Raw genomic sequence first — 27,370 nt, forward strand, 5'->3', positions numbered from 1 at the left:
TTTCTGTCTTCTTCCCAGAACTCATCCTCTACTTCCTCCACAGTGACGGCCATTTTCTTTGGCTGTACTTCGGTCTTACGCCCGTGGTAGCTTTGATCTCTCACGCTACTACGAACTGCCGGTCTAAAATCCTTCTCCAGCTTTGTTTGGTCAACTTGCAGCGATGCCACTCGCTGTGAGAGTAGAATGCTGTAGGTGCTCAGGTAGTACATTTCCTCCTCTATAAGTTCGCGCTCGTTGCCATAGCCTGACTTCGCCGTTTTCTCTAGATACACTGCCCAGTCGGGGCATTCCTTATCCCAATGGTTAGCACTACCGCAACATTTGCAAGGTGACGGAGGTAGTCTTCCCATTTTCGTAGTAACGTGATCGTTTTTAGAAAACAGGTATCCTCCAGGTGGCGGAGGGCGTTGTCTCTTCTTCAAGACTTGGAATACTTCAGCGAGGATCTCCTCCTCGTTCTGGTGCGACTCTTGACTGACCGCTTGAGTTGTGTAGGATTCCTTGGTCCCTTCCCCTGCTGGATTCGCTTCCCTTTCGTTAGAGGTTAGATTAGCTCTCCTGTTTTGTGGAAAGTTATTGAATTTCGGTCTGTCGAGGGTATACCCCATCTTATTCAAAGTGGACACAAGATTCTCGGAGGTGATTGTGTTGGATGATTGTGAACGGCTTCTCGAGATTTCGAGAAGAGAAGCTTCGTGTTCGGCGGCCTTGGTGTACAACATCGAGGATGACTTGATGTTTTCCAGTACTAGGATAGTTCTCCACGCCAATGGAGCTCTCGCCATGACTAAATGGACTTCGAGAGGTCCCCCGTCATCTGATTTAGCTAACATCCTAGTATACATGATGCGACGTGTGATGAAGGACTTAGGTAGCTCCCTTTCGTGACCCGGTTGTCTGAAGTATTGGGCCTTGTATGCTTCTCCGATGTCAAACTGCCAATTACGTCCCAAATAACCTTCCTTGATTCCTTTTAAGTAGTCGACCCAATGTCCACGCATTCTGGACTGCTCTTCGAAAGGTAAAGTGGCGAACCAGTTTTGGACGTCTGATCCTTCCTTCAGCTTCAACCAGAGCCAATATCCTAGCGCGGAAGGGATGTACCCCCCCAAGGTGGCCTGTTGTTGCACCTTCCAAAAGTACTCGATTGCTGTGTTGGGGTTGCCATCCCACGTCGGTAAGTCTTCCTGTTTCAATTTCGCGTCTATAGTTGGGGCAATCCGACCGTAAGGAATAACGACGCTATCTTTAGAACGTCTTCGTCTACGACGTCTAGACCTTGAGTGAGTGCTAGAAGACGAGTATGAAGTGTCGCTGCTGCTGCTTCCGTCTCCTCCGTCATCGTCTGGTGACGACCGCCTTCGTTTTGGTCGGGGAGTCGATGACCGTCGTCTCCGAGGCTTGGGCGTGCGTGAACGTCTCCTCCAACTGTGGCTCCTGTGAGATCGCCTTGACCTGGATGAACTACTGTCGTCATCGCTACTTGGTGGCTCGTCGGGGCCGTCTCTGGTCTCCCTGTGCTCTCGACGACGATGACGACCTTGTCTGTCGCTTGCGTGGGAGCTCGCTCGAGATTCAGCTCTTCCTGGCTTCGTTTCGGACCTCAGGGCCTGAGCTTGTGCGGCCATGTGAGGTGGTTGCTCCCGGCCTTCCCATGCTGTCACCGTTTGAGGCGCTGCGGGAGTAGCGATTCCTAATAGGATGTTCGGTTCTGCAGGGGGTCTGGAGGTCCCTGGCTGCTTCACTCGATTGCTTTCGCCGGGTTTCACGAACCAATTGTTGGAGCTCTTAAAAGGCGTTTCCATTCCCATCCAAACCGAAGACTGGGCGCCTGTTTTGTGTGGATTCTGTTCCTCCTTTTCTTTTCCTTTCGACGCCCTTCTTATGTCTGTAACTTCTAACGTCGAAGGTGATGGTATCTTATTTTCCGCAAAAGCGTTCTTGAACGCGTCCGGTACTGGCAGGATGTCTAGCCATGAGCGGGTTTTTTCCAGCGCGCGTTTTCCTTCGCTGGTGAGTTGTTCTTGGTGGTGGGGGATGTGCTTGTAAAGATACCGCAGTTTATCGTCCTGCTCCGCGATGTCTTGTAGTGGTAGGTAGAGTTCAGGCAGAGTAGATAACAGGGAAAGGACTGGCTGTGAGTCTATCGGAAGTCGGTATTCAGTTATGTATTTACGCCAGGCCTTCGTGCCCAGTTCAATTCTATGTCTTAACGCTACCCACGCTGCGCGTAGCTGAGGTGCACTTGAAGTGCCTTTCAGTATTGGTAGCAGCGTGTCCCCCGGGTCAACTTTGTAGAAGTTAGTTCTACCCGCGATGAGACCAGCCGCTCGTTCCAGAAAGATTTGTTGTTCCGTCACTACGGTAGTTATTCTGCCCAGGGTCAGGGCATCCAAGTGGTATCGAGGTAGCCCTTTGTCCCTAATGGGTCCTCTATCTACTATCATTTCTTCTGATAATTCCAACAGGTCCAGTACTAGCCCTACGTTGGTTTGTGTAGAAACTAGGGAGGTATCCAGGTCTTCGGTTTCGCCTGCTTCTCCTGAGTATTCCCGTAATAACTTCGCCATCGGCGAGTTCTCGAAACCGTTCTCCATGCCCAATCGGCTAGTCTTCTCTGCCTCCATCTCTACCTCAATGATCGGCCCAATTGGCTGTCCAGTTGTAGGTGGGGGTAAGATTACTGGGTTCGACGGATCCGTTGTGTGAGCTTCAGGAGTTGGTTGGGACCGTTTGAAGTTGGGTTTAGTTGCTGCCTTGAATTCTCCGCTGACGTGCACGCTGGATAACGTAGTCGGCGTTTGGGAAGGTGTAGCTGCTGAAAAATTCAGAGCGTGTATCGGGGAAGTAGGGGTGTTATTAAAGGTGTTGAGGATTTCTGCGCTTCGGGGTGTGAGGGATGTTTTTGAACGGAACGGTGCCGATTTCACTATGGCTTCCACGTGAGCCTTCTTATGAGACCTCGAAGAAAGCTCCTGAGAGGCTGATTTGCTCGTGGTGGTCTTTGTAGATCCTTTCTTCGGGGATGCAGAGTGAGAGGCTGAACGTGAAGCGGGCGGTGTCGATTTCGAAGAGTCCGCACGGTTGAATGAGTAAGACGGTCTTGTAGTGGTGACTCCGCTCAAATTTCTCCTGATCGGAGGAACGGCACTATTCGAATTGGCTGTTGTAGCGTCTATGGTTGTCGAGTCGGCCAGGGCGCGTTGATTTCCCACAGTGTCCACCTTTGTAGCAGGTGCTCTGTGAGTTTTCGTAGTAACTTACCAACAACGCGTAGTCCTGACGAACGTCAAGAGAGTTAGATCTGCAAAGGTGTGATGACCTCTTGTCGAAGACGGTCGCGGGCGTATCCGAGAGGAGGTTGTGATGGCTCTGGAAATCCGGGGCTACAACCTCTTCTACTTTCCGGGAAATCCACGGAAAGATGGATATCGGACGCTATACGTGAGAACGTAGATTGAGACTGATCTGACGCTTACTATATAATAGAAGCGTTAGCGAAGGACCTGAACTACACCACTTACTTTCTGAGGTTGGAAGCACGATAGAACGCCACTTCGAGTGTGCAGAACGCAGTGGTGGTGAGAGTAAAGAATCGATGCATTGCATGTGTAAACAACGTGTTACAAATACGAGAAGCACGTGATCTAGTGTGACTTAATTCCGAAGTGGTTTAATCAGTGGAAAGTAAATGGAAGTAATAGAAGAGATGAAAGGAATGAACATGAAGGAGTTGAATCCTTCGTTACACTCGTTTAGCAGGTGATGATGCTGGAAGACCATAAGGAGTAGTGTTTGAAAGTCCGGTTAGGTTAGGTTATTGGGTGCCCAGGGGCTCTAACCGAGACCGAGACCGGTTAGGGTTCGTTCCCAGACCCAAAATAACCTAACTGGACCGAAGATAACCGATGAAAACCGGTTAGTTGCAGTTACTAACCGGTTAGGACCGAAAAAATAGAAAATCGATTAAAACGGCGTATATTTCTCATATTCCTTGCAGTAAACATTATTGCCATGCGTCGTAGCTTTAAAACAAGCCCAAGAACGCTAAATTCGGTGAAGAATTGACAATTTTATAATAATATTCTTGAAAGCCTACTATTTTAGCCAATAATTTAGAGATTTGACCATAACTCTGTCAGATTTTTAGCGTTTCTCATGCTTTTAGATGCGTTTTGAAGGGGTAAAATAGGGTCGGTTGTAACCGGTCATAACAGGTTTTTTAACGGTTAGTTAACCGCAAAATAACCGGTTATTTCATTTCCAGAATTGACTAACCACTAACCGCGGTCCGGTTTTTTTGCGGTTAGGTCCGGTCTGGTCTCGGTTATTTTCCAGTTAATTAACCTAACTTCCAAGCACTAATAAGGAGACAATGCGACAAGTTAATCCAGGACTTGTGGAACTGGGTGTAGCTTGTGATAGGAATGGCGAAATGTAAGGTGTTGCTGGGACTTGAATTACAGAGTTCCTCTTGTAAGACCGGACAGTTCGAGCATTGTTATCCATGGTAAATAATAGCTGGAAGAGATTACAGTTGAATTTGGGGCATTAGAACAAGTTGTGCGACAAAAAATGCGTCGAGAGTCCAGGCAATATTGACGCGACGCGGTTTCAAAGTCCGAAGATTACATAAACATTTTCTAGCGCGGTTTTGGGGGCGTGGTAACAAACAGACTTCATATATCGTGAACCAAGGTACGACTTCACATATATCGAAGTCTGTCTATGAGAGACTACCATTTACATGACTGATGAAAGTGCTGGATTTTATCGTAAATTGAATTGAAAATTCTCGCTTTTACTCTCGCGACTTCTTGTTTCATAAATCAGGCTTAAGCACTAATGGGTGACTTCCCGTAACATAAATTTTTATAAACGAATAAATCTGACCCTTATCGGAGTTTGAAATTGGAACCCTGGCTTGCGATTTAATCAAGCAAATAAACCGTAACGCCAACTGATTAGATTTATTCACTTGACTTGAATAAACTTACTTCCCTCTCATCTGAGTTGTTTTGAGGACACACAGGTCCATGGATGGGTGTATTATAGTTGATCTTCAATCATATCAGCCAGAAAGTAGGACACACAATGAATGAAGCCGAGAAAAAGTCAAGTTGAGCTGAATAATGCTGTGGTTCTGTGAGTTATGTGCTGAGAAGATTGTTTGTGGAAGGAAAAACAGCTTCGGAGGGGAAATTTTGGAGCCATAGGCTGTTGGCACTGCTAATTAACTCCGTAATGGCTTCAAATTATAACGAGAGAGCAGACTGCCCTCAGCCGTAGGAGAGTAGAGCAGGATGAGGTAGAGCTGACTAAGCTAGGTGGGAAGAAAACGTACCCAGGAAGGAAAGGTGTCATGATGGCAGGGTTGATTCCAGTGTTTGAAATCTATTCGAGGGGTCTGTACCCTCTGAATAGATTAAGGTTTATAACTGGGTGCCAACCAGGGCCTCCATCAAAGTTGAACCCTTACAAGACTTGGCATCCTGGCAAAAGACCCTAGATCTCGTCGATTTATTTAAATCTAGTGAATTTGTGTTATGGGAAGTCACCCAATAAGTAACGAGGATCGACCAGTGTATACGAACTTCGGCACACTCCCCAAATCTGGTGAGCGACACACAGGGTAAGAGAGCGACACACAGGGGCAAGAGAGCGACACACCTGCGTGTCCATCCCTTTCATGTGTGTCACACATTCAATGTGCGACACATCCAAGCGATGATGATGCCTGTCCTTTGCTGTGCCTGAAACGCACTTAATCTTGTTCCAAGTGCACGGCTCAAGGCTAGGATTGCTAAGGTTCCTCCTTCACAGTGACCAGCACCGTTCTCACGAGCGCCCTACTCCCATCCACGCAAGTGCCAGCGAAATGCTCACCCGATCAAGGTTTCAGCAGCAGATGGGAGGTGACTTATATTTATAACACGACTAGCAACAACCTCCAATTCCAAATCCTAAGTATTTGCTGCTTAACCATGAGCAAAACAAGAATATCGTCAAAACGGAGCTGACGCACTAGCATCATCTCAGTAGGGGAAAATATAGCCTACAATTCCCTCCTGGGTATATCCCAAATTATTGCTGGCGTTATCACGCTCGGCGGCATACATGGTGTAGAAATGATCTGTGGCTCCACTGCTGTAGAGGCGGTACAGCGGAAGGCCACCACAAGCTGCGTCTGGGTAAACATATCCTGTAATTCCTTCATCAAAGGTATATCCATCGAACTTCTTGGCATGGTCTCGTTCTGCTGCGCTGGTGGTATAGAAATGGTCTGTAGCAGTGCTGCTATATAACCTGTATAACGGGACCGTGTTGGTTTCGAGGTCTGAAAATATATATCCTGTTACTCCTTCTTCGCTATACCCGAGTTTAGCGACCGCGTTCTGGTGCTCTGCGACATTGGCCGTGTAGAAATGGTCTCTAGCTCCAGCACTATATGCCCTGAGCAGGGGGGCAGCATTTTTGGGGTTGCCACAGGCTGGGGGCGCTTGTGCATGAACCTGTTTCATTGAATGAGCATATTAATGATAATGGCAGGGAATGTCGCAAAGTGATGGCTGACCTGGTCTGTGTTGGAACTGGACATTTTTCTTTTGGCGTCACGGTGGAGTTGTTGAACTACAGAGCTACGTTCATGCTGCAGCCTTTTATCTCTGGTTGAAGGTGGAGCACCCGAATCACTGATCATGATCAGAGGCACTTGATTGACATGCCTGGGAAGCCTTAATCTATGAGCAGTCAGCCAGGTTTACAACAACAAAACATTTTGAGTATGCAGCAGGGACGATTCACAATTCACTTGCAGTAAGATTCTGCCGTGCGATTGAACTCGCCTTCAATTCTAAGGATCTCAGACACGCCGCTGTCCATAAAAACATGGGCAGTGTCAAGATTAGTTTCCAATTTCCACCAAACTCCCTTGCGGCGCGCCTGGAAATGGGCGTTGACACAATTTCGGCACTCGCTACCGTTTGAAGAAAGCCTCTTGACATCATTGACATGAAAATGTCCCGGGGTTTATTGACAACTCGGGGGAAGCGCTGACAATGAGAAAGTCAACGCAAATTCCTGAAGCATGGCGTCTTACCGGCTGTCATACAATTGAGCAGGAGATGCAATTGAAATGAACAGAAAATGTACATATGCCATACCATGCGGTAGAGCGCGTCCAGTGCAATGAGCAAAGAAAGCGATGCAATAAGTTGCCGAGATCAAATTCTATTGGTCCCCCAATTTGTCTTCGCAATGTCTGGTCATGTTCTCGCCCCATACCATCCAGACCGGCCCTCACCGTGATATGTTCTCTTATCATCCCATGACTCCTGTAGATAGACTCACATTTGACAGCGGTGAGAGTGGCCGCCCATCAGACCTAGATTGTGGGCTGAGGTTAAGTAAGTATTAATGGATATGGTAAGAGGTATGTTGGAGGTGATGATATCTACACACAAAATAGGATGAGATTTACGTTTCAGTAGTCAAACAGGGCATACTTAGGTTTGAAATGGAAGGAGCCCATTTGTAAGCCTGCTGCACCCCAAGTACCGAGCATAGGCTCAGCTGGTTGAAGAGAAAAAAAGCATCTGTTGTAGTTTGTTTACTTGGCCTCACCATACCACACTTACCACAACTGTTCAAGACTGTCGTCGTAATGGCGGGTTCCAAGGGTAAGGAGGCATTTCGTAGGCCTCTGCGCCAACTCAAAACTCCGCCAGGAAAAGGACCAGCTCTGCTGAGCCTTTTCCCCCTTGAGCCCCGCTCGTCAATCATGGTTGTGACATCGATCCCTGACTCAGTGCCAAAGTTTGGCAGATGCTGGGTTAGGAGAAGTTATCGGTGTTGCTTCCCTCTCCTGTGCTGGCGCTCTCTCTCAGACCACGTCTATCCAGCACAGGTAAGCACTCCGCACTCTCTCTCTCTATGCACTGCATACTCATCCAAGTGAACAGTGATCCTCGCTTCTAGGCTTTGCCTATCGTTTTCTATAAACGCACTCTCATCACTCTTCATTTGGTGAGGCCTTTCTTCATATTGAGCTTTGTGCACATTCTTACATCCTGCTGGCTCAGACTTTGTCTGCTAGACTCAATGAGTGCAATATTTGTTATGCTTGCTAGTAGAGGGTGTGGTCCCCATTTCTACATAACTTTCAATTTGAGACCATAATATGATAAGGGTGCAAAAGGATACGGATACCTTGCACATAACTTTCTGTTATATTGATCCTTAATTCCCTGTATCCAGTGATACCCGTTTGTCTGCATAAGATGATACGCGCCTGCGAGTATCATCTAAAAGGAGGAGGTTACAGTAAGCAACTTGTCAAAATACAGAGATTCCGAACCTTCATTTTCGAATCATCTGTGACCTGATACCTTCAGCGTCAGTTTCTGGAAAGAAGGTACTGAGATACCAACGCTTCAAATTTTGTAGGGAAATTAAAGATGATACGTCCCCGTTCTAGTGTGAGGCAGTATCGTGGTACCTTAGCTTCTAATTTTGAGGTCTCTGCAGTGCGATACCTTCAGCGGAAGCTTTGTGAAAGGACTTCCCTAGATACAGTTGCTTGAAATTTTGTAGCAGCGATACCGTTCCGTTCTCTTTTTTTCTTTCTGGGAAGTATTGGAATACGTTCACTTATAATTTTAAGACCTCTGTTGCATGATACCTTCAGCATCCATTTTTGCAAAGAAAGTATCCAGATACCGCTGCTCGAAATTTTGTAGGGTATGTAATGGCGGTACTGTCCCGTTCTTTATTTGTATGGGGCAGTTTCGGAATACCTTCACTTATAATTTTGAGACCTCTGTTGTGTCATGCTTCCACTGTCCGTTTTTACAAAGAGGGTATCTAGAAACTGCTGCTTGAGTTTTTGTAGGGTATGTAATGGCAATACCGTCTCCTCTCTTTTATTGTATGGTGCAGTATCAGAAAACCTTCGCTTATAATTTTGAGACTTCCGTTGCAATGATACCTTCGGCAGACATTTTTACAAAGAAAGTATTTTTATCAATACTACTGTTTGAAATATTGTAGGGCATGTAACGGCGATACCGTCCCCGTTCCTTTTTTTACAGGGCGGTACTGTGATACTTTAGCTTCAAATTTTGAAGTCTCTGTTGCGTGGTACCATTCCTTCTATCTTTGCAGTCTCTGTTGGGGATTTCTCTTGGTGGTTCCATTCAGCAGAGCGGGAAATAATCATGTGTCAAGATAAGTATTTAAGATTTAAGTCCTACTAGCCTTATCCATTGCTCTAATACGATTTCTATTCCACACTGACAAGAAAATCTTTGCGTATATGATCGCTCGGTCTTGCGACATCCAACGAACTGACTTTCTCATCCGCTTGATGCCGCTATTGCCACACTCCGCTGCACTCGTGTTGATGTCCTTGAGGCGTGGATCTATGTTCGTGTAAGTGCTCAGAAACGAAGCTGATGAACACTTGGTGTGATCCTTCGCGTGAAATCCATCAACGGCAAATTGAGTATCTGCAAAAAACTGTGGCTCTCGAGTCATGCAGTAGGGCCCCAGTGCACAAGCAAAATCATATATGATTCGCTTTGGGGCCTTCTCCCAGCGTGTCACTATGGCTGAAAAAACATCATTCCGGCCCTCACCCTTTGGGATATTGTGGAAGCCATAGCAGACGCTATGCGGACACCACACACACATAAGACCCCCCGTAAGACTTCCTTTGCCGTAGAGATCCCAATACTTTGAGCATTTATGTCCTCGCTGACCATTGAAGTCTCCACGTACGTCGTGCTTCAAATTTGGATAAGCTGGTCGGAGTCGAATGGGGCGCATGCTGTAACAGCATCCCGTCTAAAAACAAGTATCATTTAGTGAAACATCTATGTGGAATTTAATGACAATTACCTCAATCCAATCTTCCCCATCGTGCTCCGAAGGTAAACACCGTTCTGGAAGACCACTGTTATTCTGAATTAATTCTTGGAGTATCTCTTTTCCCCGTTTGTACAGCCAATGAGCAACCTCAAGAAGAGTTTGAGATACACCAGATGGAGCTGCAAACTCATGACGAAGTGCTCCATGAAGAGCTGGAATTTTGACCAACGCCGAAGCATTCCGCATTGTTGGTTCTGTAACAAAAATAGCCAGATCCTTCAAGGCTGGGCGATTGGCCATCTGCAACACAGATTCCTCTGCTGCAAGCTACATATCATCATCCCGATGATAATCCCGATTAAATGAGTATTTAATTAGGTGCAGATGACTGAACACTTACATGTAATAGGAGTAGACGATATGAATCGTTTGGTGTTGACCCTGCATCCAGAGCTGGCATTCCATATTCCTGTAGGAAAATCGTCTGCAGACCAGAGCAAACCTCAGCCAGACCTTTGGAAATCATAGGAATATCATCCAGCCTTCGTTTGTACTCTTCCATACTTTTCTTTTCTGCCTTCGCCTTTCTCTGTTGGACTGCTCTATCCACCTCGAATTGCTCCTCATCTTCCCCTTCCTCTACATCTTGAAGGTTTTCAGTAGTTTCCTGCATGTCTGTAATGACAAGGCGTATGACTTTTGTTCGACAGACCCTTCTGATAGCATCCCGTAAGTCCCGACCTGGTATTGCTTGCTGGTGGCGCACGTATCGGCTCCCACGTGATGGTGCATCGTCAGGAATGATTGTTGGTGGGCGGAGGGTTGGAAGAACATGTTTCTTCCCGTATGCCAAAGTGACACCATCCCAGATAGTATCCTCGGGTGTTGGCCCACAGACACCACATATCATGTCGCCGTCGAAGCATTGCAGTTGCACATATGCGAACCAGATGTCCAGAAAAGAACCTTCCGTGAGAAAGCGAGTGTTTGAGCGCATAGTTTCATATCGCCGAGTGAGTAGAGTGACCCAAGAGGTAAATGTTTGTTCTGAAACAGTGTACGCGCTTGTATAGTCATCCATGAGCGCGTGCGTAACAAGCCTATCATTATCATAATTGAACAGTCCGAGGTCTTGACAATCTGGACCAATATTTCTCTTTGCGCAAGTACCACATGGTTGGACCTCGATCATGGATTCCCAGGCACAATTAAGTCCATAGATAACACATTTCCGCGTCCGTAAAGGGCGTGAGGAATCATATTCAGGTCGAGGGTTTGCGCAGTGACAAGTTCCCCCAGATGTCAACATAATCAGGGGTGGCGGGCCACAAATATCGACTGGTTTGGTGCACTGTGGAAAGTCTGGATCGCTAGGAATTCGGGCCCAAAGCGGTGGCGGGATAGGGAGATATGAGATAGGACCTTTGCCACGCAGTCTTCGGCGTGGTATCATTTCTGTTCTATATTTAGAAGCGATCAAGGGGTAGTAACCGACTGGATCACTCACGAGCGTTCATGTCGCTTGACGCCTTCTCTATCCTGTCGTCTTCGCCTAGATCAGGCATCATGAACTTTGAAGCAGCTGCGATATGTGGGCACCTCTGCCCAGAATCCTTGCTACAAGCCCAAGAGCCTGTTCCTTCGTCATCTCCATCAAATTGCACAACTGCTCGAGCTTTGAGGGAAGTTTGATTGATATCAGTTGAAGGTATGCTGAAGTGATTGATCCAGATACCCTCTTGAGAACCCCTCTCTCTGGAAAACAGGATAACCTCACTGTCATCTTCTAAACAAAAAATAAGAAAATTCTCCCCCAAATGTCATAGTCACTGCACTCACGGAGAGGATAGGGTTGAGAAGATCTTGGAAATTTTACCTCCAAATATTCAAGGAGGAATTTGATATGAAAGCATGACGCGCTAAGGCCAGTAGACCGGGATGTTGACGCAGGGCACATACACGACACAATCAACTCATCTCCAATGCCCGAAATTTGTACGTGATACCAGCGTGCCTATCGAGATGATTACTAATGTGACAACTATTACAATGAAACGTACCGTTGGTTTCCTTGCGCGCACATCCCACCCATTTGCCACAAAAAATGTTTCGGTGAGTTGCCAAAATGGAAGATGCTCGTCAAATACTTCTTCAACGAACATGGAGTTGGAGGATTGAATGTCGGGTTCTTGTGGCATTGCTAAAGCTGCATCATTAACGTTTCCAACACCCTCCCCTTCAGCTCGATATTCACACCCCTCATCTAATTGAATCTCCAATCCTTCATCCCAGTCAATCCGTTCTCGAGCTCCTTCAGTTTGTGGCAAAACACATGTCTGCTGCTCTTCTGGCGTTTGCAATCTCCCCACTGAGCCCTTATTGTTCGATGATCGTGCTGGACCGCTTGTTCTGATTTGGCGTTGTGGGCTTCCGATTCCCAATTGGCGTCGCTGGGACGTGGATGGGACACCGTGTTGTAACTCGGGTTCTGCTAGACGAATTGTTTTCCGAGTATTCGGGGGCGATGAGATTCGTATTCTCTTCTTCCCTGGGACATTCGACATTGAGAGAATCACAGAAAACACGAACTTCTAACCAATATTACCAGTGCAACCAATCCACGTGCTCAAATCAGCTGACTCCAATTTATTTGTTGGTTGCCATTTTATACATATGGCTTCCATATTTGATGTACGTCTTTCGACTTTCTCCCAACGCTCTGCCTTCACAGATGGTTCGAAACCCGCAAAAGCAAAAGCGCTCCTCTCCCACTAGGGAACGATCCTCACGGCAAACCCCCCTGAAGAAGAGTCCGATTAAGGTTAGAGAACCTCAGCGTTGTCGAAAATGTCCAGACCGGCCGCTTCGATCTCAGTGTGAGCACACTGTTGCTGGGCAAACCTATCTCAAATCTTTGGAGTCGATTGTAAGTCCACGGAAACTTTTTTGGAAGATTTAACTGATACTCTCTCTACAGTCCAATGGTGCTGAGCACGAGGACCTTGGTCTTCCCGACGTGGCACCTCCCACTCTACCTCAACCCCCTCAGCCCGAACATGTCACTTTTTTGACACCACCAACAGTGAGTTTCACTGTATATAATCTGCTGTTTACCCTTCTTAAATCGACGCCACAAGGCCATCCATGAGAATCCATTCCTGGTTAGCGCTCGCATGACCCAAGCGTCCCTGGGAACCCCTCGTCGACATCAAGCTCTTTCTAGCGCTTCGATGGGCCCGACCACTGTATCTCCTCAAACAGCAACAGATGCGCACTCGTCTCCACCTTGCATGGCTCCAAAAGCAAATTCTCAAGCGGTTGAAGGTGCTGGTCAAGGGTTTGGATCATTTCGTGCGTGTTTTTTTCTTGTTGTCTCAAGCTCATCCCTAAATATCAGATAGTAATTCATCGCACTCGTGAACTTCCAGAGTTGTTGGAAGGGCAAGCACTAAGCAAACGATTCAATGAACAGGTGAAAGACATCATCAATCGGGTAAGATCGCTCTGATTCATGCATATTGAAATCTTGTTAATCGGTTGTTTTCAGTGCGAGCGGCTTGCGTATGCAAGTGGCGCTTGGATATTTTTTACTGCGCACTACCCCACTGCACGCAGAGATTTTATCCACTACTCCTCACCCAAACTTCGCAAGGATGCGCGTGAAGATATTGAGAGGATCACCAATGATTTCGACACGATATTTGACAGTCTTATGACATCTCGCCGTGCAGAAGCATACTCCCGGCATGCAGAACTTCGCGCGAAGGTACAAGAAAAAGAGGAATCACTAAAGCAGAAGGAGGCTGAGCTCAACGAGAAGAACGCCAAACTAGAGCAGTGGGAGAGAGAAGCGGCAGATCTCAAGGAGCGACTTCGAGTTGCGGAGGGAAGGTTTGATGGTTCAATTAGTTAAAATTCTGGACGTCATTACGTGGTAGAGGGGTGAATAGACCAACGGAATACTCAGCATGGACAGTGTGTGAGTATACGTGGTGTAATTGTCCGTATGTGCACGCATCGCGTCAATATATGTCTCCACAACAGCCGAAAAAGTGCACATTATGTCAAATGTATGCGTTGTTAGAGTTCTGATTGTTTTGGGACTCTTTACTAGGGGTGTCGTCGTTTATGAGGTCGACCTTGAATTGGGCGACACGGCGGCGCATGATGTCATAGAGCCCTCAAAGACCATAAATTTGGGCATTGATGTCATATGCGTTCATTTACAGTGAGTTGCCGGATCTTGCGTAGCCACTGAAACACTAAGCTACCATTCCTGTCCCGCTCTTGACTTGGCTCACCTCTTTGCCTTCGCCTGTCATATCTTATTAAGCAGCATACTTACATCCATTGAAAAACTTTCGCGTGTTAACTGCTCGTGCGCATTCACGTCCACCTCCATTTTTTTCAACCCGCTGGCCGTGTTCCAATCTATTCTGATGAGTCGGCAACCCTCTCAGAAGTACCTCTCGAATCTCCAAACAATTCGTCTATTCCGCAGTCTCTTTTGCTTCAGCCATCTCCACCTCTCACAGAATTACCAGCACATGCCCCGATTTCCCCAAATATTCCGTTAGTGCAAATTCTTTTCACTCAACAAACGTGTGCTCAGGCAACGGCTGCCCCACAACTAGGTGGGGCTCGGATTCCTCCATACTATTTCTTTCTCCTCCAAGCTCAAACACTCGTTACTCGCCGTCCCGTTCTCGACTTGAGTCCCCCTACCTTCGCCTGTCACACCACAAGATGATGGAAACTCTCATCAACAGCTTTCAATTTTTAATGGTGCGCCCTCACTTCACACGTTCGCCAATCTAGGTATGCTGATGCCTCAGAGTCAGCCATATCTACGCGTTCTGGCAAGTCTTCAAAGTCGCCAATCTGTTTTGTGGAATTCATTGAAGACATCCTCTCCGACTTTCATTTTTCCTGTTTCCCGTTACCCTGCCCATCCGAAATTCACACTCAAGTCAAACGGCGATATTAGGTATTTTCGGATAAACTCTTTTGGACAAGCTTTGTGTCCGATCAGTCCTACGTCGTCTCAATCACTGACCAACAATTATTCTCCAAGGGTTTCTAAATTTGTTCGAAGTAACCTGCACGTATTACACACTGTCTTGTTCTATCACTATCGTTCTTATCTTTTCTTCTTCTCGTAGCTTGGAGCAGCAACTCCCGTTTAGCGACAGGAGTAGTGCTTTCGGTTGGGGTCTGGACTCCCTTTTGTAATCAGACGTGTGCTGTTCGGTTTGACAAAGATTCCTGGTACAATTTATGGGACGTGGACGAGAATAGATACAGCTTTATATTACACCATCCTGTGAAACAATACATCTCGCGGATAAATTTACCTCCTTTTCCCCATCCTACGTGAGTTGAAAAAAATTCCCTCAGTTCGGGATGGAATACTAAAGGAAGCAGAACGTATCGTCTCAGGACAGACTTTGTCTTCCCTCATCGGAACCGACGCGATGTCCTGCTTTATACCACCCATTCGACAAACCAAGGAAAAACTTAGGACAAACCGATGGTGTGGCGAATCCCAAAGATCCCACGCCAGTACTGAGTGTATCAATTCCATCAGTCCGCGAATCCTCTTGCGCGCACTAAGTGTCGCTAGGAGGGGGTTTGTACAAACTTCGAATGATGCATGGTGAAGCTCACCTGGTTGAGAGGGTAAGTCATGTTTTACAGTTGTCGATTGTGACTTGTATCCGACTTACATGATTTAGCGTTATAACCATCACCACTCACATCCAAAATCAACGCCGCCTTCTTGACGGTGACGAATAGTCACGCGAAATGCGATAGTCTAGTTTGGGGGGACATGTGGGCCAGGATGGCTGTGTGTACTACGAACTAGGTAGTGTGTAAGGGGTATAAGATGCTGCGGGCATCTTACCTTTTTGTTCTAGCCCTAGATCAACCACATGACAAAAGCGTACAGAAGTCCCTGGCCACTTGACGAGTATATGGATGGTACACCTGCCCTGTTGTTATCGCGTTTTCATTAGCACAATCATCGTAACAAGCGAAGCACGAAGTAGGAGGAAGGAAAGGGGAGGAGGAGGGAGAAGGGAACACACCAAGCATCACCAAGCGTCGCCACAACACCAACTTCTGCGGTGGGAAATACTTTTACACCCTGGAGCAGGGTACGCCGCTGTTGGGAGACCCCACGAAGTGGTGTCCATCGTGCTGGAGGAGTTGCGGTAGTTATACTTGATGGGATGCCCACTCTCTAAATATCGAGATGCGTCAACCTAACGAAGTAAAAAGGGGGAAGAGGGAAAGAAAAAACGCACGCTCCAAAACCAAACATACACCCCTGTTTCATACTCATCACATGCACCCCCCCCTCCCCAAAAGCCGCTCCAAAACTCGCCTGCTTGTTTTCCATAACAATACATCCCCACGATCCGTATTCGCCGTCGTCCCACTCTGCAGTTGGCTTGTGGCGTGGCTTGATTACAGCCCTCGGGAGTGTGCCAGTCATTCTGCTCTGAGTGGCAAAAAAGCGCAAAAAGCTCGAGCTTGTCGGTGCTGTGATAATCATAATGAGAAAAGTAGAACACAAGACAGCCAAAACGACTTACCTTGATGAATTGGCCTAAGCATTCTCCTCTGAAGCACTGATGCGCAGAGAACCGAGATCAACGTCAACTGCCCAGTCTTGAATAATAAGAGGTTGCTGGATGAGGAGGAAACGATGCAGCATCGTCAAGGAGAGAGAGAAGGGAGTGAGTCGGAGGAACCACGCCACTCACAGGTGACGCATGTCATGCATGACACGTGACACCTGACGAACCAACGATGAAAATATCATCAACCATAAGATTTACTATTACTTAGTTGACAAATTTAGATCTTAGGCCCATTGCTTGCTCTCGCGTGACACCGTCGTCTACGTCTATTGCTTATCTAGTGATATATGCTGTTACATCTGGTAAATAAATAAGTCTGCTACTCTGCGCAAAAGTGGGCCGCACGCGCAAAACTTTGCCGTGCGCAAAATGTCCCAGCATGCGTACAATTTTTACATTATCATTAGAATATAAATTGGTAGGTCATGAGAATAATCTCTGCCGCTCAGGCTTATATTTAAGAAAGTACAATTTTGCAGCTTAGTAATTGACGCCATGTGGCAATTACTAACTTGAAGCTGCTCTCAGTCATTTCCGCGTGGGGGATCTTTTGCACAAAATAAATAAAGTGCACATACTTTTCCTTTGGATACAGCTTGGCAACGCATGGTGGTGCTTCGTCGATCTGTACGATCATACAACCATCAGACTAATCACAGATCTTGCACGTGGATCCAGAAGCAGAAGCATGTGTTCAAAGAAGCTTCGACGAGTTCGGTACCAGTTCGAGTCAGAGGCTTCTTCACACTTCGCAACTCTAATTCGCCGCCTGTGTGTGACATCTCCAGCATCATGAACGTCAATTCAGAAAGCTCATTGTTAGAAGACGTTGAGGCTGCAGGTAAGCATAAAAATTCTTTGCGGTGTCACCATGGAGCAATAACCTACGCGATCTAGTTCAACGGCTCTCTGAGCAGTTGGAAATTACTCAAAAGGCCGTTGACAAGGCTCATACGGCTTTTCAGACGGTCTCACAGAAAGCACAGAAGAAGGAGAAAGGGGGTGGCAAAAGTAAGTATGTGAGAACATTTTAACGGGCAACATACTTACTGACAATGTTTTTCGAGCAGAAGCTTTGGAAATGGCGCGGGACACCCTCACAAAAGCCAATGCTGATCACGCTGATGTCGTGCAGCAACATCAGCGTGAGGAGGAAAGGTTACAAGAGATGCGTACTGGAACCGCTGCACAATTGCCTGCAGAGCGAAATTTGGTCCCCGACTTCGCACCCAGTCTTCCAGCATCAGAGCGGGAACCCTTCACTCCATTTCACTCAGCTACTCTAGCTTCAGCCTCCGCTCAGCCGACTACCACTTCAGCTTCCACTCCAGCTTGCGCTCCCAATCCCGCCATTGTAGAGGCACTTCTCGCTGTCCCTCCCTTACACTCTGGCTCGCCAACCCCATTCAACGCCACTCCCTCTGGTCCCTTGCTCCCACTACGTGAACCACAGGACATCAATATGCACGATAATGGTTCGGAATCCTCGTTGAACCTGCTTACAAAGCCATCCACCCCCAACTTGGAGCATGAGTTTGCAAAGCTGGTGAAAACTATGCAGGAGACCGAGCTAGCGGAACGCAGCGGTGCAGGCTCTGAGTTGCGTGAGGCCAGTACCATTCTTGAAGCGTTTCGAAGCACTGAGGCTACCCTAAAGGCCAAGGTCATTAAACGTGAAGCATCCGTCCGCAGCATGCAGCAGGGAGCAGAGGGAGCTACACAGACAGGCCTAGAGCACGCCATGAAGAGACATAGCCGCGCGGTTCATAAGCTGAAGAAGCATGAGGACCAGATCAGTGAGGCAGAGCAGGCGTATAAGGAGTTGTTGGGTCGAGTGAGGGAGGAGTGCATGGTTGATGCGCTAAAGGCAGTGTGGCGGCACTGCCTGGAGAAGGTGGTGATGGATCGACATGTCTCCCATGAGGCGCTTGACAGTTGGAGGTGGATGTTACATCGAGCGGAAGATGAGCTCATTGTGGTCGATGGGACTGCATTGGAGGGGTTACGAACAGATGCAACAGAGAGGATTAGAGGGAGGAGGGAAGGGTCTAAGGTGTTGACGAAAAAACGGGCGGCATCGGATTCCCTGGAGTCTGATCGGGTGAAGAAGTCAGGTGCAACTTCAAAGTCACATGAGCCCGACGATGAGAAGATTCCCGACTATGACAAGACCCGTTGGAATTACTACCACCTCGATGAAGAGGCCCGAAAGAAAGTTGAAGGTATGTTATCCTCCTTCACATGCAATTTGCCATTCATTGTTGTCACTCACAGAGACGGCGCGCTTCCAAGTTGAGCGCTACAAGTTGGACGGCACTCCAATCCAGTCGGAAATTAAAAAGAAGATTCGAGATATATCTGAGCTAATTCGCGATGCCGGGACAACATCCGTAGGCCTCTCACTCCACATCCTTCAACGTGAGCGGCTCATCTGCCGATACCACGGTCGCCATCGCAGCGCTCAATCATTCAGTAAGGTTGATACTGCCATTCAGATTGAGGGTGTCGGCTATAGGAGAGATTACGAGCATGCCGCACGTTGGAACCACTTTGACTGTGGCTGCAGTGTTCGCCAGGCCCTGTTGGATTTCTTTTGGTTCAAGTCTTGGACCGTTGGGTCTAGCAATCCTAACATACATATCAGGCAGGATCTTCAGTCTGATCCTATCCCTCCTCATCTTCGGGCTTTTTTTTCTGAAGCCTACATGGAGATGAGTGGTATTACACTTAAAGACCTCTACAGTGTTCGCTGGGGGGAGGATGGTTATTTGGAGCGTCTTCGTTTAATTCAGATTGAGCGCATGGTGGAGTGGCTTCAAGAGCAAGGGGTCGACATTCCGGGGTTCTCTTTACAGGATGAAGGGGAAGAGGAGGAGGTACAGCAGGAGGGTAGTGATTGATTGATTTTAGCTGGAGAATCTGGCAATGAGTTTCATCCAAGTACGGAAATTATGATCTGTGGACTACGAAATTCAAGCCATGGTACACTGGTACCATCATGTGAAGAATAGGAGTGGCAGGTAACAGAGCAACATGGGCTACAAAGTGGAAGCCATGGTATCCTCATACCCTCTCCTGAAGAATTCCAAAGGAAGGTATTGGAGCCCAGAATACGACAGTTCAAGCCACAGTATCCCAATACCGTACCAAAAGAAAATCATGGGAGAAGGTATCAGAAAACATGTACTACAACATTCAAGCCACGGTACGCCAATACCATTGCGTAAAAAATTCCAGTGGAAGGTATGAGAGCAACACAGTCTATAATGTTAAAGCTTTGGTACCCCAGTATCTTCTCCTGCAAAAGTTTGGGGCAAGGTATCGTAATACCATGGACTTCAAAAATTTACGCCACAGTATCCCAAAACCATAACAAAAAAGATTCAAGCAGAAGGGATTATGAAAACATGTACTACAAAATTTAAGCCACAGTACACCAGTACCATCAGGTTAAGAATAGCAGCAGAAGATATCAGAAAGACATGGGACACAAAAATGGAAGCCATGGTATCCCAATACCATAACAGAAGAAATCATGAAAGAAGGTATAGGAAAAACATGCAGTATCCCAATACTGTAGCCGAAAAAAATCATGAAAGAAGGTATGGGAAAAACATGTACTACAAAATTCAAGCCATAGTATCCCGATACCGTAACCAAAAAAAATCATGGAGGAAAGTATGGGAAAAACATGTACTACAAAATTCAAGCCAAAGTATCCCAATACCATAACCAAAAAAATCATGAAAGAAGGTATGGGAAAAACATGTACTACAAAATTCAAGCCACAGTATCCCAATACCGTAGCCGAAAAAAATCATGGAAGAAAGTATGGGAAAAACATGTACTACAAAATTCAAGCCAAAGTATCCCAATACCGTAACCAAAAAAAATCATGGAAGAAAGTATGGGAAAAACATGTACTACAAAATTCAAGCCAAAGTATCCCAATACCATAACCAAAAAAATCATGGAAGAAGGTATGGGAAAAACATGTACTACAAAATTCAAGCCACAGTATCCCAATACCATAACCAAAAAAAATAATGGAAGGAGGTATGGGAACAACATGTACTACAAAATTCAAGCCAAAGTATCCCAATACCGTAACCAAAAAAAATCATGAAAGCAGGTATGGGAAAAACATGTACTACAAAATTCAAGCCACAGTATCTCAATACCGTTGCATAAAAAATCCTAGTAGAAGTCATTGTTGAAGGAATAAGAATAGCGTGAACTGCATCATTGCAAGCCAAGGCATTTCCATACTTCCATGAGAAAAAATAAAGAGATGGTATCAGAATAACACGTACTACAAAAATCGTGGCCATGATACCATCCAAAATGGCCACCACTTAAGCTTGTAGCTAATACTGGTGGGTCAGCATCACCTTAGACGTAATTCACGTATCAACTTGAACAGCATATCCAGTATCAATATAGCTTGCTTTTACGCGCCGCCTACCCCAAAGGATAAGCAAGGTAAAGACATTTTACAAGGCATCACATATATTACATAATCAAGTCCCAGGAAGATATTTACAACTATGAAATGAAATAGCTAGGCAACAATAAGAAATTACTGGGTAGGAAAGAAATAACCCTGGGGAGGCAATGAAATGAAAGGCTAGGCAACAAAGAAACAGGAAAGAAATGGGACTGAGGGGCAATGAAATAAATGGCCAGACAAAAAAGAAATAGTTATGAAAAGGTATAGGGAAGGAATAAAATGGATATGAAACAATTATGGGAGGGAATGAAACACATTTCATAATGCTTGCCCTACATTTCTCATTTCATAAAAAACCTGGGCAGTGTCCAAAAAGTTGTGCAGGCACTTGCCTAAATTTTATCATAAAAGTGGTAGGTACCACTCCACGTATCGTGCCTCCTGCAGAATCTCTTCAGATTTTCTCTGGGTATCTGCTCGCTTCCCTCGCCATCCAACCTCCTTTCTTTCAGTCACACATCGCCATTCGACCTCACCCAACATCTCCTTTTCAATGACCGATGTTGGCGCTGAAGCAACTCGGCAACGTGCTCAAGCCCTTGAGGCTATCGTTTCCGACGTCGTGGAAGGACAGTTGCTCCTCTCGGATTTCGCAAAACGTCTCCAAGACGCAGGTGCATCCCCAGCCGAGGGCGAAGACTACTTACAACAACTTACCCAACGACTGGAGCAGCAAAAGAAGGACAGAGAGGCTGACGAACAGCCAGACACTCAGTCTGGAGAACAAGCAGCCCGAGAATCGACTCCTGATGGCCTTGACGAGGCTCAGGCAGTCGAGTTTCGCGCTCCTGGAAGAGGTTCGTGCTCGAGAAGCCGCTGATCGTCGTACAGCGGTCGACACCGCTGCGTGGGCCATCCTCAACGCTAAGCTCTCTTGACTGGCGAGTTCACAGGTCCCCAGTGACGCTACAACCCTTCTCTCGGCCGATGATCTCGCGAAACTACTCGGAGTCGAACGTTCAACCCCCCAGTCCTTGCCGGCTACTGTTCTCGCTCTCGCTCCACATCTGGCTGAGCTCTCGACTTCTGCGATCTCCGACCCCCACATCGAGGAAACCTGGAAGTTACGGCAGGCAATTGGGACAGACAAGACCATCGATTCCCTCGTCAATCTCATGCAGGTACAGCCGCTTGCTGATCCCATTCCCCGTTCCATCTGGCGCTCAGTCATTCAGGATCACTTCGTTGATTTTGAGAAACTTTTTGCCTCGATGGACAAAGGGTACGACCACAACAATGAGCCTCGAGACTTCGGCGGGGGCTATGCACTCATCAAGAAGGAACAAGCTTCGGCTAAGTGCCCCCTTCGATCCGAATCCGAATGGCTTCGCGTCTTTGGAGCTTGGAGCTCTGCCGTCGTTCTCGTTTATCGTCACCGCTCTTCAGAGCTTCAGAACTACCAGCGCATGGTCACTGACCTATTTCGTGCAGTACCTCATGACCCGTCGATTGCCATCGCTTTCGACGTCGAAGCTCGCGATCGCTATGCGAAAAGTCCTTTCCGCATGGACAACCAGACTCAACTTAACGTGCCGCTTTTGGCGCGCATGTTCCAAAGTACTAGCCCATCTTCCAAGAAGCGCAGCAATACATTGCCTTCGACAAGCTCTCCCTCAAAGTGTTCGACGATTCCTTGCCGGAATTGGAACATGGGCATTTGCGACGCCCCTTGCCCGAATGGGCGCAGGCATGGGATTTGCAGTGAGTGTGAAGGCCAACACCGAGCAAAAGACGAACCTGTCTGTGATACTCTCCTCCAAGCTTGACAAAGAAAGGGAGCTAGCGGAGGCTACTCAGAGAGCAGCAAAGGCAAGGGAAGGGCCTAGGACTATCAACTCAGGGTTGAAACGAAAGCTTGATACCCCACTCATAGATGTACCTCGCTTTCGACGTCGTTATGTATGGTCTAACTCAACCAATAAACACCTCTCCCCTGCTGCCCTTTACACTGAATCTGCACCTCCTCTCCCTTCACCTCCTGCTCACCTTTTGCAAGACCAAAAGATTCAAGCCTCCCTCCTCGCTATGCGGGATCACATCAAGGTCGACACGCCTTTCAACATCAATAAACTCGAGTCCATGCTCGCTGATCATCCAAACCAACCTTTTGTCAAATCAGTCATGACAGGTCTTCGGGATGGATTCTGGCCTCTCGACGACGGAGAATGGAAAGTCGAACTCGAAGAAGTCATTGACAACTATTCTACCGATGAGGGTGATCTCGATGCCATCCGCAACTTTCGAGACAAAGAAAGATTTGCCGGTCGTTGGTCTGATGAGCTCTCTGACTCCGAACTCTTGCCAGGGATGAAAATGTCTCCTATGTTCATTGTTTGGCAGAACGGTAAAGCTCGGGTTGTCACAGATCACTCAGGCTCTGGAATAAACGATGGTATTCCAAGATCTGAAGCCAAAGTTCACTACGACGACATGCACCCCTTTGGGCAATCTCTCCGTGATGCCCACACAGACAACCCAGGTCGTCGCATCATAACTTTCAAGTCAGATGTAGCGTCTGCTTTTCTCAACCTGCCGGCACACCCTCTATGGCAACTTCGTCAAGTTGTTGTAGTTGAGGGTAAGCTCTACATTGTGCGTCGTCTGGTCTTCGGGAACCGTGCATCTCCCCGTTGCTGGTGTGCTGTCTCCGGGCTTTTGTGCTGGTTAGCTATTAGAAAGCTGGGCATCTTCAGCCTGCACGTCTACATGGACGACTTCTTTGGCTGGGACTTCGAAGACAACTTAATCATGTATCATGGGATGCTCCGTCCACGTCAACAAGTTCAACTTCTCTTATTTTGGGAAGCGATCCAGTGCCCTTTTGAGGATAAGAAGCAAGAGCATGGGAGTGTCTTGAAAATCATCGGCTTCTGGGTTGATGCCAACCAAGGCTCCCTCTCTCTTCCTCCGAACTCCCTCATCGACATAGTTGAGAAAATCAATGTCTTCTTGTCCACACCCAATCGCAAACCCATCCTTCGTGAATGGCAACGGCTGGCTGGCCACCTCAACTGGCTTCTAAATGTTCTACCTTGGGCTCGTCCCGCACTTTCAGCCCTCTACCACAAGACTAGTGGAAAAACTCGTCCTCTCGGCGCTGTACACCTCAACGCAGAAGTTATCTCTGACCTTTCCTGGCTTGTGAGCATCATCCCAAAGGCAGTTGGCGTCCGCTTCTTGGATGATGGTATCTGGGACGACGCCGCTGCAGATCTGGAGCTCTGGACTGATGCTAGCCTAACTGTTGGCATGTCCTTTGTGTACGGAAATCAAGGCTTCATGTATGAGATGAAGGAATGCCCCCCTGATCGCAAGGTTGACATCTTCTTCCTGGAACTAGTGGCTATCATGTCAGCCATCCACCATGTTGCCTCTTTCACCTCACCCCCTCGCCGTCTTCTTATTCACACTGACAGTTTAGACTCAGTGGCTATCTTCAACAGCTTACGCGTCTCTGAGGCATTGCACAATGGTCCACTCATGGCGATAGCTGGCGTCATCATTGAATCAGGCATTGATCTATGTGTTCATCACATCCCTGGAAAGCAAAATGTCCAAGCCGACCTCCTCTCACGTCTTTTGCTCAACGAGTATCGTGCAAAATTCCCTTTTGACCCCGTCCGCCTTTTCTCCCCACCACGGGACCTCCTGCCAGCATGATGGAGGGGGTGCTTTTGAGTGCCCTGGGCAGGTCTCGGCCATTATGCCGGACTCGCCCACCAATGAAGCTACGTGATCTTGACAATCGTATGCTTCATTTGCAGGTTAATGCTATTGAGAAATCAACAGTTAAAGGCTATGCAACAGGAGCTCGCGACTACATTTCTTTTTGCATGAACCACCACCTCTCCATCGAACCCACCCCTGAAACCTTGGCTCGCTACATCGCCTACACCTCCCAATACATCGCCTCTGGGCCAAAATATCTCTCAGGAGTCAGACATTTTCTATCTGACTTATATCCTAACTTTGACAAGAATCGCGCCCACCCACTTGTCACAACTACTATTCGAGGTTCCAAGAAAATCCGCGCAGACCCTATTCGTCGTAAGTTGCCTCTGCGTCCGGCACATTTACAAACTTTTCTACATATTGCTCGTAACTCTGGATCCTACGATGACCTCCTCTTCGCAACAATACTTTCTTGCCTATTCTACGCTTGCCACCGCTCAGGTGAACTTGTCCAGAAAAATTCAAAAGACCTCTTCGATTGGAGGAAAATCATCAAATGCTCCTCCCTCACGTTTTCTCAAGGGCGAGCTCAGTATCACCTCCCTTATCACAAGGGGGATCCTTTTTACCGTGGTACTGATATCTTGTTCTCACAACAGGAAGTTGCCGACCCTGTGGCGCTTCTGAAAGAATATGTCGATCGACGTGACTCTGTTCGAGTGGTACCTACCACTTTTATGATAAAATTTGGGCAAGTGCCTGCACAACTTTTTGGACACTGCCCAGGTTTTTTATGAAATGAGAAATGAAGGGCAAGCATTATGAAATGTGTTTCATTTCCTCCCATAGTGTTTCATATCTATCTCATTCCTTCTCTATACTTTTTCATACCTATTTCTTTTCTACCTGGCCATTCATTTCATTTATTTCTTTCCTACCCAATGAGCAATTTCATTGCTTCCCCAGGATTATTTCTTTCCTACCCAGTAATTTCTTATTGTTGCCTAGCTATTTCATTTCATAGTTGTAAATATCTTCCTGGGACTTGATTATGTAATACATGTGATGCCTTGTAAAATGTCTTTACCTTGCTTATCTCTTTGCACCCTTATCATATTATGGTCTCAAATTGAAAGTTATGTAGAAATGGGGCCTACACCCTCTACTAGCAAGCATAACAAATATCATACTCATTTGACAATTAAAGCCCTGTTATTTCATATAATTAATTAAATATGTATTGCCCTGGCAAGAATGAAATAAAAGAATGAAACCATTACCAGGCAAACATGAAATGAAATAGCTAGGCAACAATAAGAAATTGCTGGGTAGGAAAGAAATAACCCTGGGGAGGCAATGAAATGAAAGGCTAGGCAACAAAGAAATGGGACTGAGGGGCAATGAAATAAATGGCCAGATAAAAAAGAAATAGTTATGAAAAAGTATAGGGAAGGAATAAAATAGATATGAAACAACTATGGGAGGGAATGAAACATATTTCATAATGCTTGCCCTACATTTCTCATTTCATAAAAAACCTAGGCAGTGTCCAAAAAGTTGTGCAGGCACTTGCCCAGACTTTTTCATAAACAATGGTTGATACTAGTGTCTGTTCACCAAGCCCGCCTTGCTCTCTTCTTACGGGAGGATGGCTCCCACCCCACTCGCTCGTGGTTCGATGCTCGCTTCTTCGCCGTGCTCAGCCGGGAATTTGGCGGGCACTCAGCACGTGCAGGTGGCGCCACATTTTATGCCAGCCTCGGGCTATCTGAGGACGTCATTCAAGCTATCGGTCGCTGGTCCTCTCAAGCATGGAAGATCTACATAAGGGACAACCCCACTGTTCGTGCTGAACAACAACTTGCCGCCATCGGACTCCGCCTAAGGCGCTGTTAACAATTTTTTTTCTATGCTACTCGCTTCCATCATCTCTCACCACCACCACCCCACAACAACAACAACACCACTTCATTAGCTCACACTCCCAGCCTAAAAAATTTTGGGGCTCGCCTCGCTTTGGCGACCCCTTGTTGCTGCTATCACCACCTCGTGATCTCTCCACCTTTGAACAGCGCAGCAGAGGTCGTCATAATGGCGGGTTCCAAGGGTAAGGAGGCATTTCGTAGGCCTCTGCGCCAACTCAAAACTCCGCCAGGAAAAGGACCAGCTCTGCTGAGCCTTTTCCCCCTTGAGCCCCGCTCGTCAATCATGGTTGTGGCATCGATCCCTGACTCAGTGCCAAAGTTTGGCAGATGCTGGGTTAGGAGAAGTTATCGGTGTTGCTTCCCTCTCCTGTGCTGGCGCTCTCTCTCTCAGACCACGTCTATCCAGCACAGGTAAGCACTCCGCGCTCTCTCTCTCTATGCACCGCATACTCATCCAAGTGAACAGTGATCCTCGCTTCTAGGCTTTGCCTATCGTTTTCTATAAACGCACTCTCATCACTCTTCATTTGGTGAGGCCTTTCTTCATATTGAGCTTTGTGCACATTCTTACATCCTGCTGGCTCAGACTTCGTCTGCTAGACTCGGATTGTAAGAAGCATCGTAAAACCTCGCTCAGCTCAATACTCACGTATCGTGCCTCCTGCAGAATCTCTTCAGATTTTCTCTGGCCCTCCCTCCACTCCCTCTTCTCTTTTATCTTTTTTTTATCTCTTTTTTCTCATAAA

The 27,370-nt window shown here is 47.0% G+C and overlaps 7 protein-coding genes across 7 annotated transcripts; 4 read left to right on the plus strand and 3 right to left on the minus strand.

The window, feature by feature from the left end:
- Positions 1 to 6,038: 6,038 nt before the first annotated feature.
- Positions 6,039 to 6,601, minus strand: LACBIDRAFT_307929 (uncharacterized protein; the record flags this gene model as incomplete). The annotated part of the gene is made up of 2 exons (XM_001886503.1): positions 6,039 to 6,515; positions 6,578 to 6,601. The coding sequence occupies 2 exons, from the start codon at positions 6,599 to 6,601 to the stop codon at positions 6,039 to 6,041; spliced, it is 501 nt and encodes a 166-aa protein (XP_001886538.1).
- Positions 6,602 to 7,666: 1,065 nt separating this feature from the next.
- On the plus strand, positions 7,667 to 7,967 carry LACBIDRAFT_307930 (uncharacterized protein; the record flags this gene model as incomplete). Its single annotated transcript, XM_001886413.1, has 2 exons — positions 7,667 to 7,909; positions 7,965 to 7,967. The coding sequence occupies 2 exons, from the start codon at positions 7,667 to 7,669 to the stop codon at positions 7,965 to 7,967; spliced, it is 246 nt and encodes an 81-aa protein (XP_001886448.1).
- Positions 7,968 to 9,115: 1,148 nt separating this feature from the next.
- On the minus strand, positions 9,116 to 12,434 carry LACBIDRAFT_307932 (uncharacterized protein; the record flags this gene model as incomplete). The annotated part of the gene is made up of 7 exons (XM_001886504.1): positions 9,116 to 9,181; positions 9,259 to 9,846; positions 9,901 to 10,197; positions 10,271 to 11,325; positions 11,378 to 11,656; positions 11,710 to 11,884; positions 11,931 to 12,434. 7 exons carry the CDS (start codon positions 12,432 to 12,434, stop codon positions 9,116 to 9,118), a joined length of 2,964 nt encoding a protein of 987 aa, XP_001886539.1.
- A 167-nt stretch (positions 12,435 to 12,601) lies between these two features.
- LACBIDRAFT_307933 (uncharacterized protein) lies at positions 12,602 to 13,783 on the plus strand (the record flags this gene model as incomplete). Its single annotated transcript, XM_001886414.1, has 5 exons — positions 12,602 to 12,796; positions 12,848 to 12,952; positions 13,008 to 13,221; positions 13,272 to 13,363; positions 13,418 to 13,783. 5 exons carry the CDS (start codon positions 12,602 to 12,604, stop codon positions 13,781 to 13,783), a joined length of 972 nt encoding a protein of 323 aa, XP_001886449.1.
- A 2,182-nt stretch (positions 13,784 to 15,965) lies between these two features.
- LACBIDRAFT_307934 (uncharacterized protein) lies at positions 15,966 to 16,491 on the minus strand (the record flags this gene model as incomplete). The annotated part of the gene is made up of 3 exons (XM_001886505.1): positions 15,966 to 16,136; positions 16,259 to 16,416; positions 16,470 to 16,491. 3 exons carry the CDS (start codon positions 16,489 to 16,491, stop codon positions 15,966 to 15,968), a joined length of 351 nt encoding a protein of 116 aa, XP_001886540.1.
- A 632-nt stretch (positions 16,492 to 17,123) lies between these two features.
- LACBIDRAFT_332000 (uncharacterized protein) lies at positions 17,124 to 19,417 on the plus strand (the record flags this gene model as incomplete). The annotated part of the gene is made up of 4 exons (XM_001886415.1): positions 17,124 to 17,358; positions 17,415 to 17,528; positions 17,588 to 18,739; positions 18,792 to 19,417. The coding sequence occupies 4 exons, from the start codon at positions 17,124 to 17,126 to the stop codon at positions 19,415 to 19,417; spliced, it is 2,127 nt and encodes a 708-aa protein (XP_001886450.1).
- A 7,373-nt stretch (positions 19,418 to 26,790) lies between these two features.
- Positions 26,791 to 27,106, plus strand: LACBIDRAFT_307937 (uncharacterized protein; the record flags this gene model as incomplete). The annotated part of the gene is made up of 2 exons (XM_001886416.1): positions 26,791 to 27,035; positions 27,091 to 27,106. 2 exons carry the CDS (start codon positions 26,791 to 26,793, stop codon positions 27,104 to 27,106), a joined length of 261 nt encoding a protein of 86 aa, XP_001886451.1.
- Positions 27,107 to 27,370: the final 264 nt, after the last annotated feature.

The sequence above is a fragment of the Laccaria bicolor genome, genomic scaffold (genome assembly GCF_000143565.1).
Source record: "Laccaria bicolor S238N-H82 LACBIscaffold_38 genomic scaffold, whole genome shotgun sequence".
Taxonomy (NCBI): Eukaryota; Fungi; Basidiomycota; class Agaricomycetes; order Agaricales; family Hydnangiaceae; genus Laccaria; species Laccaria bicolor.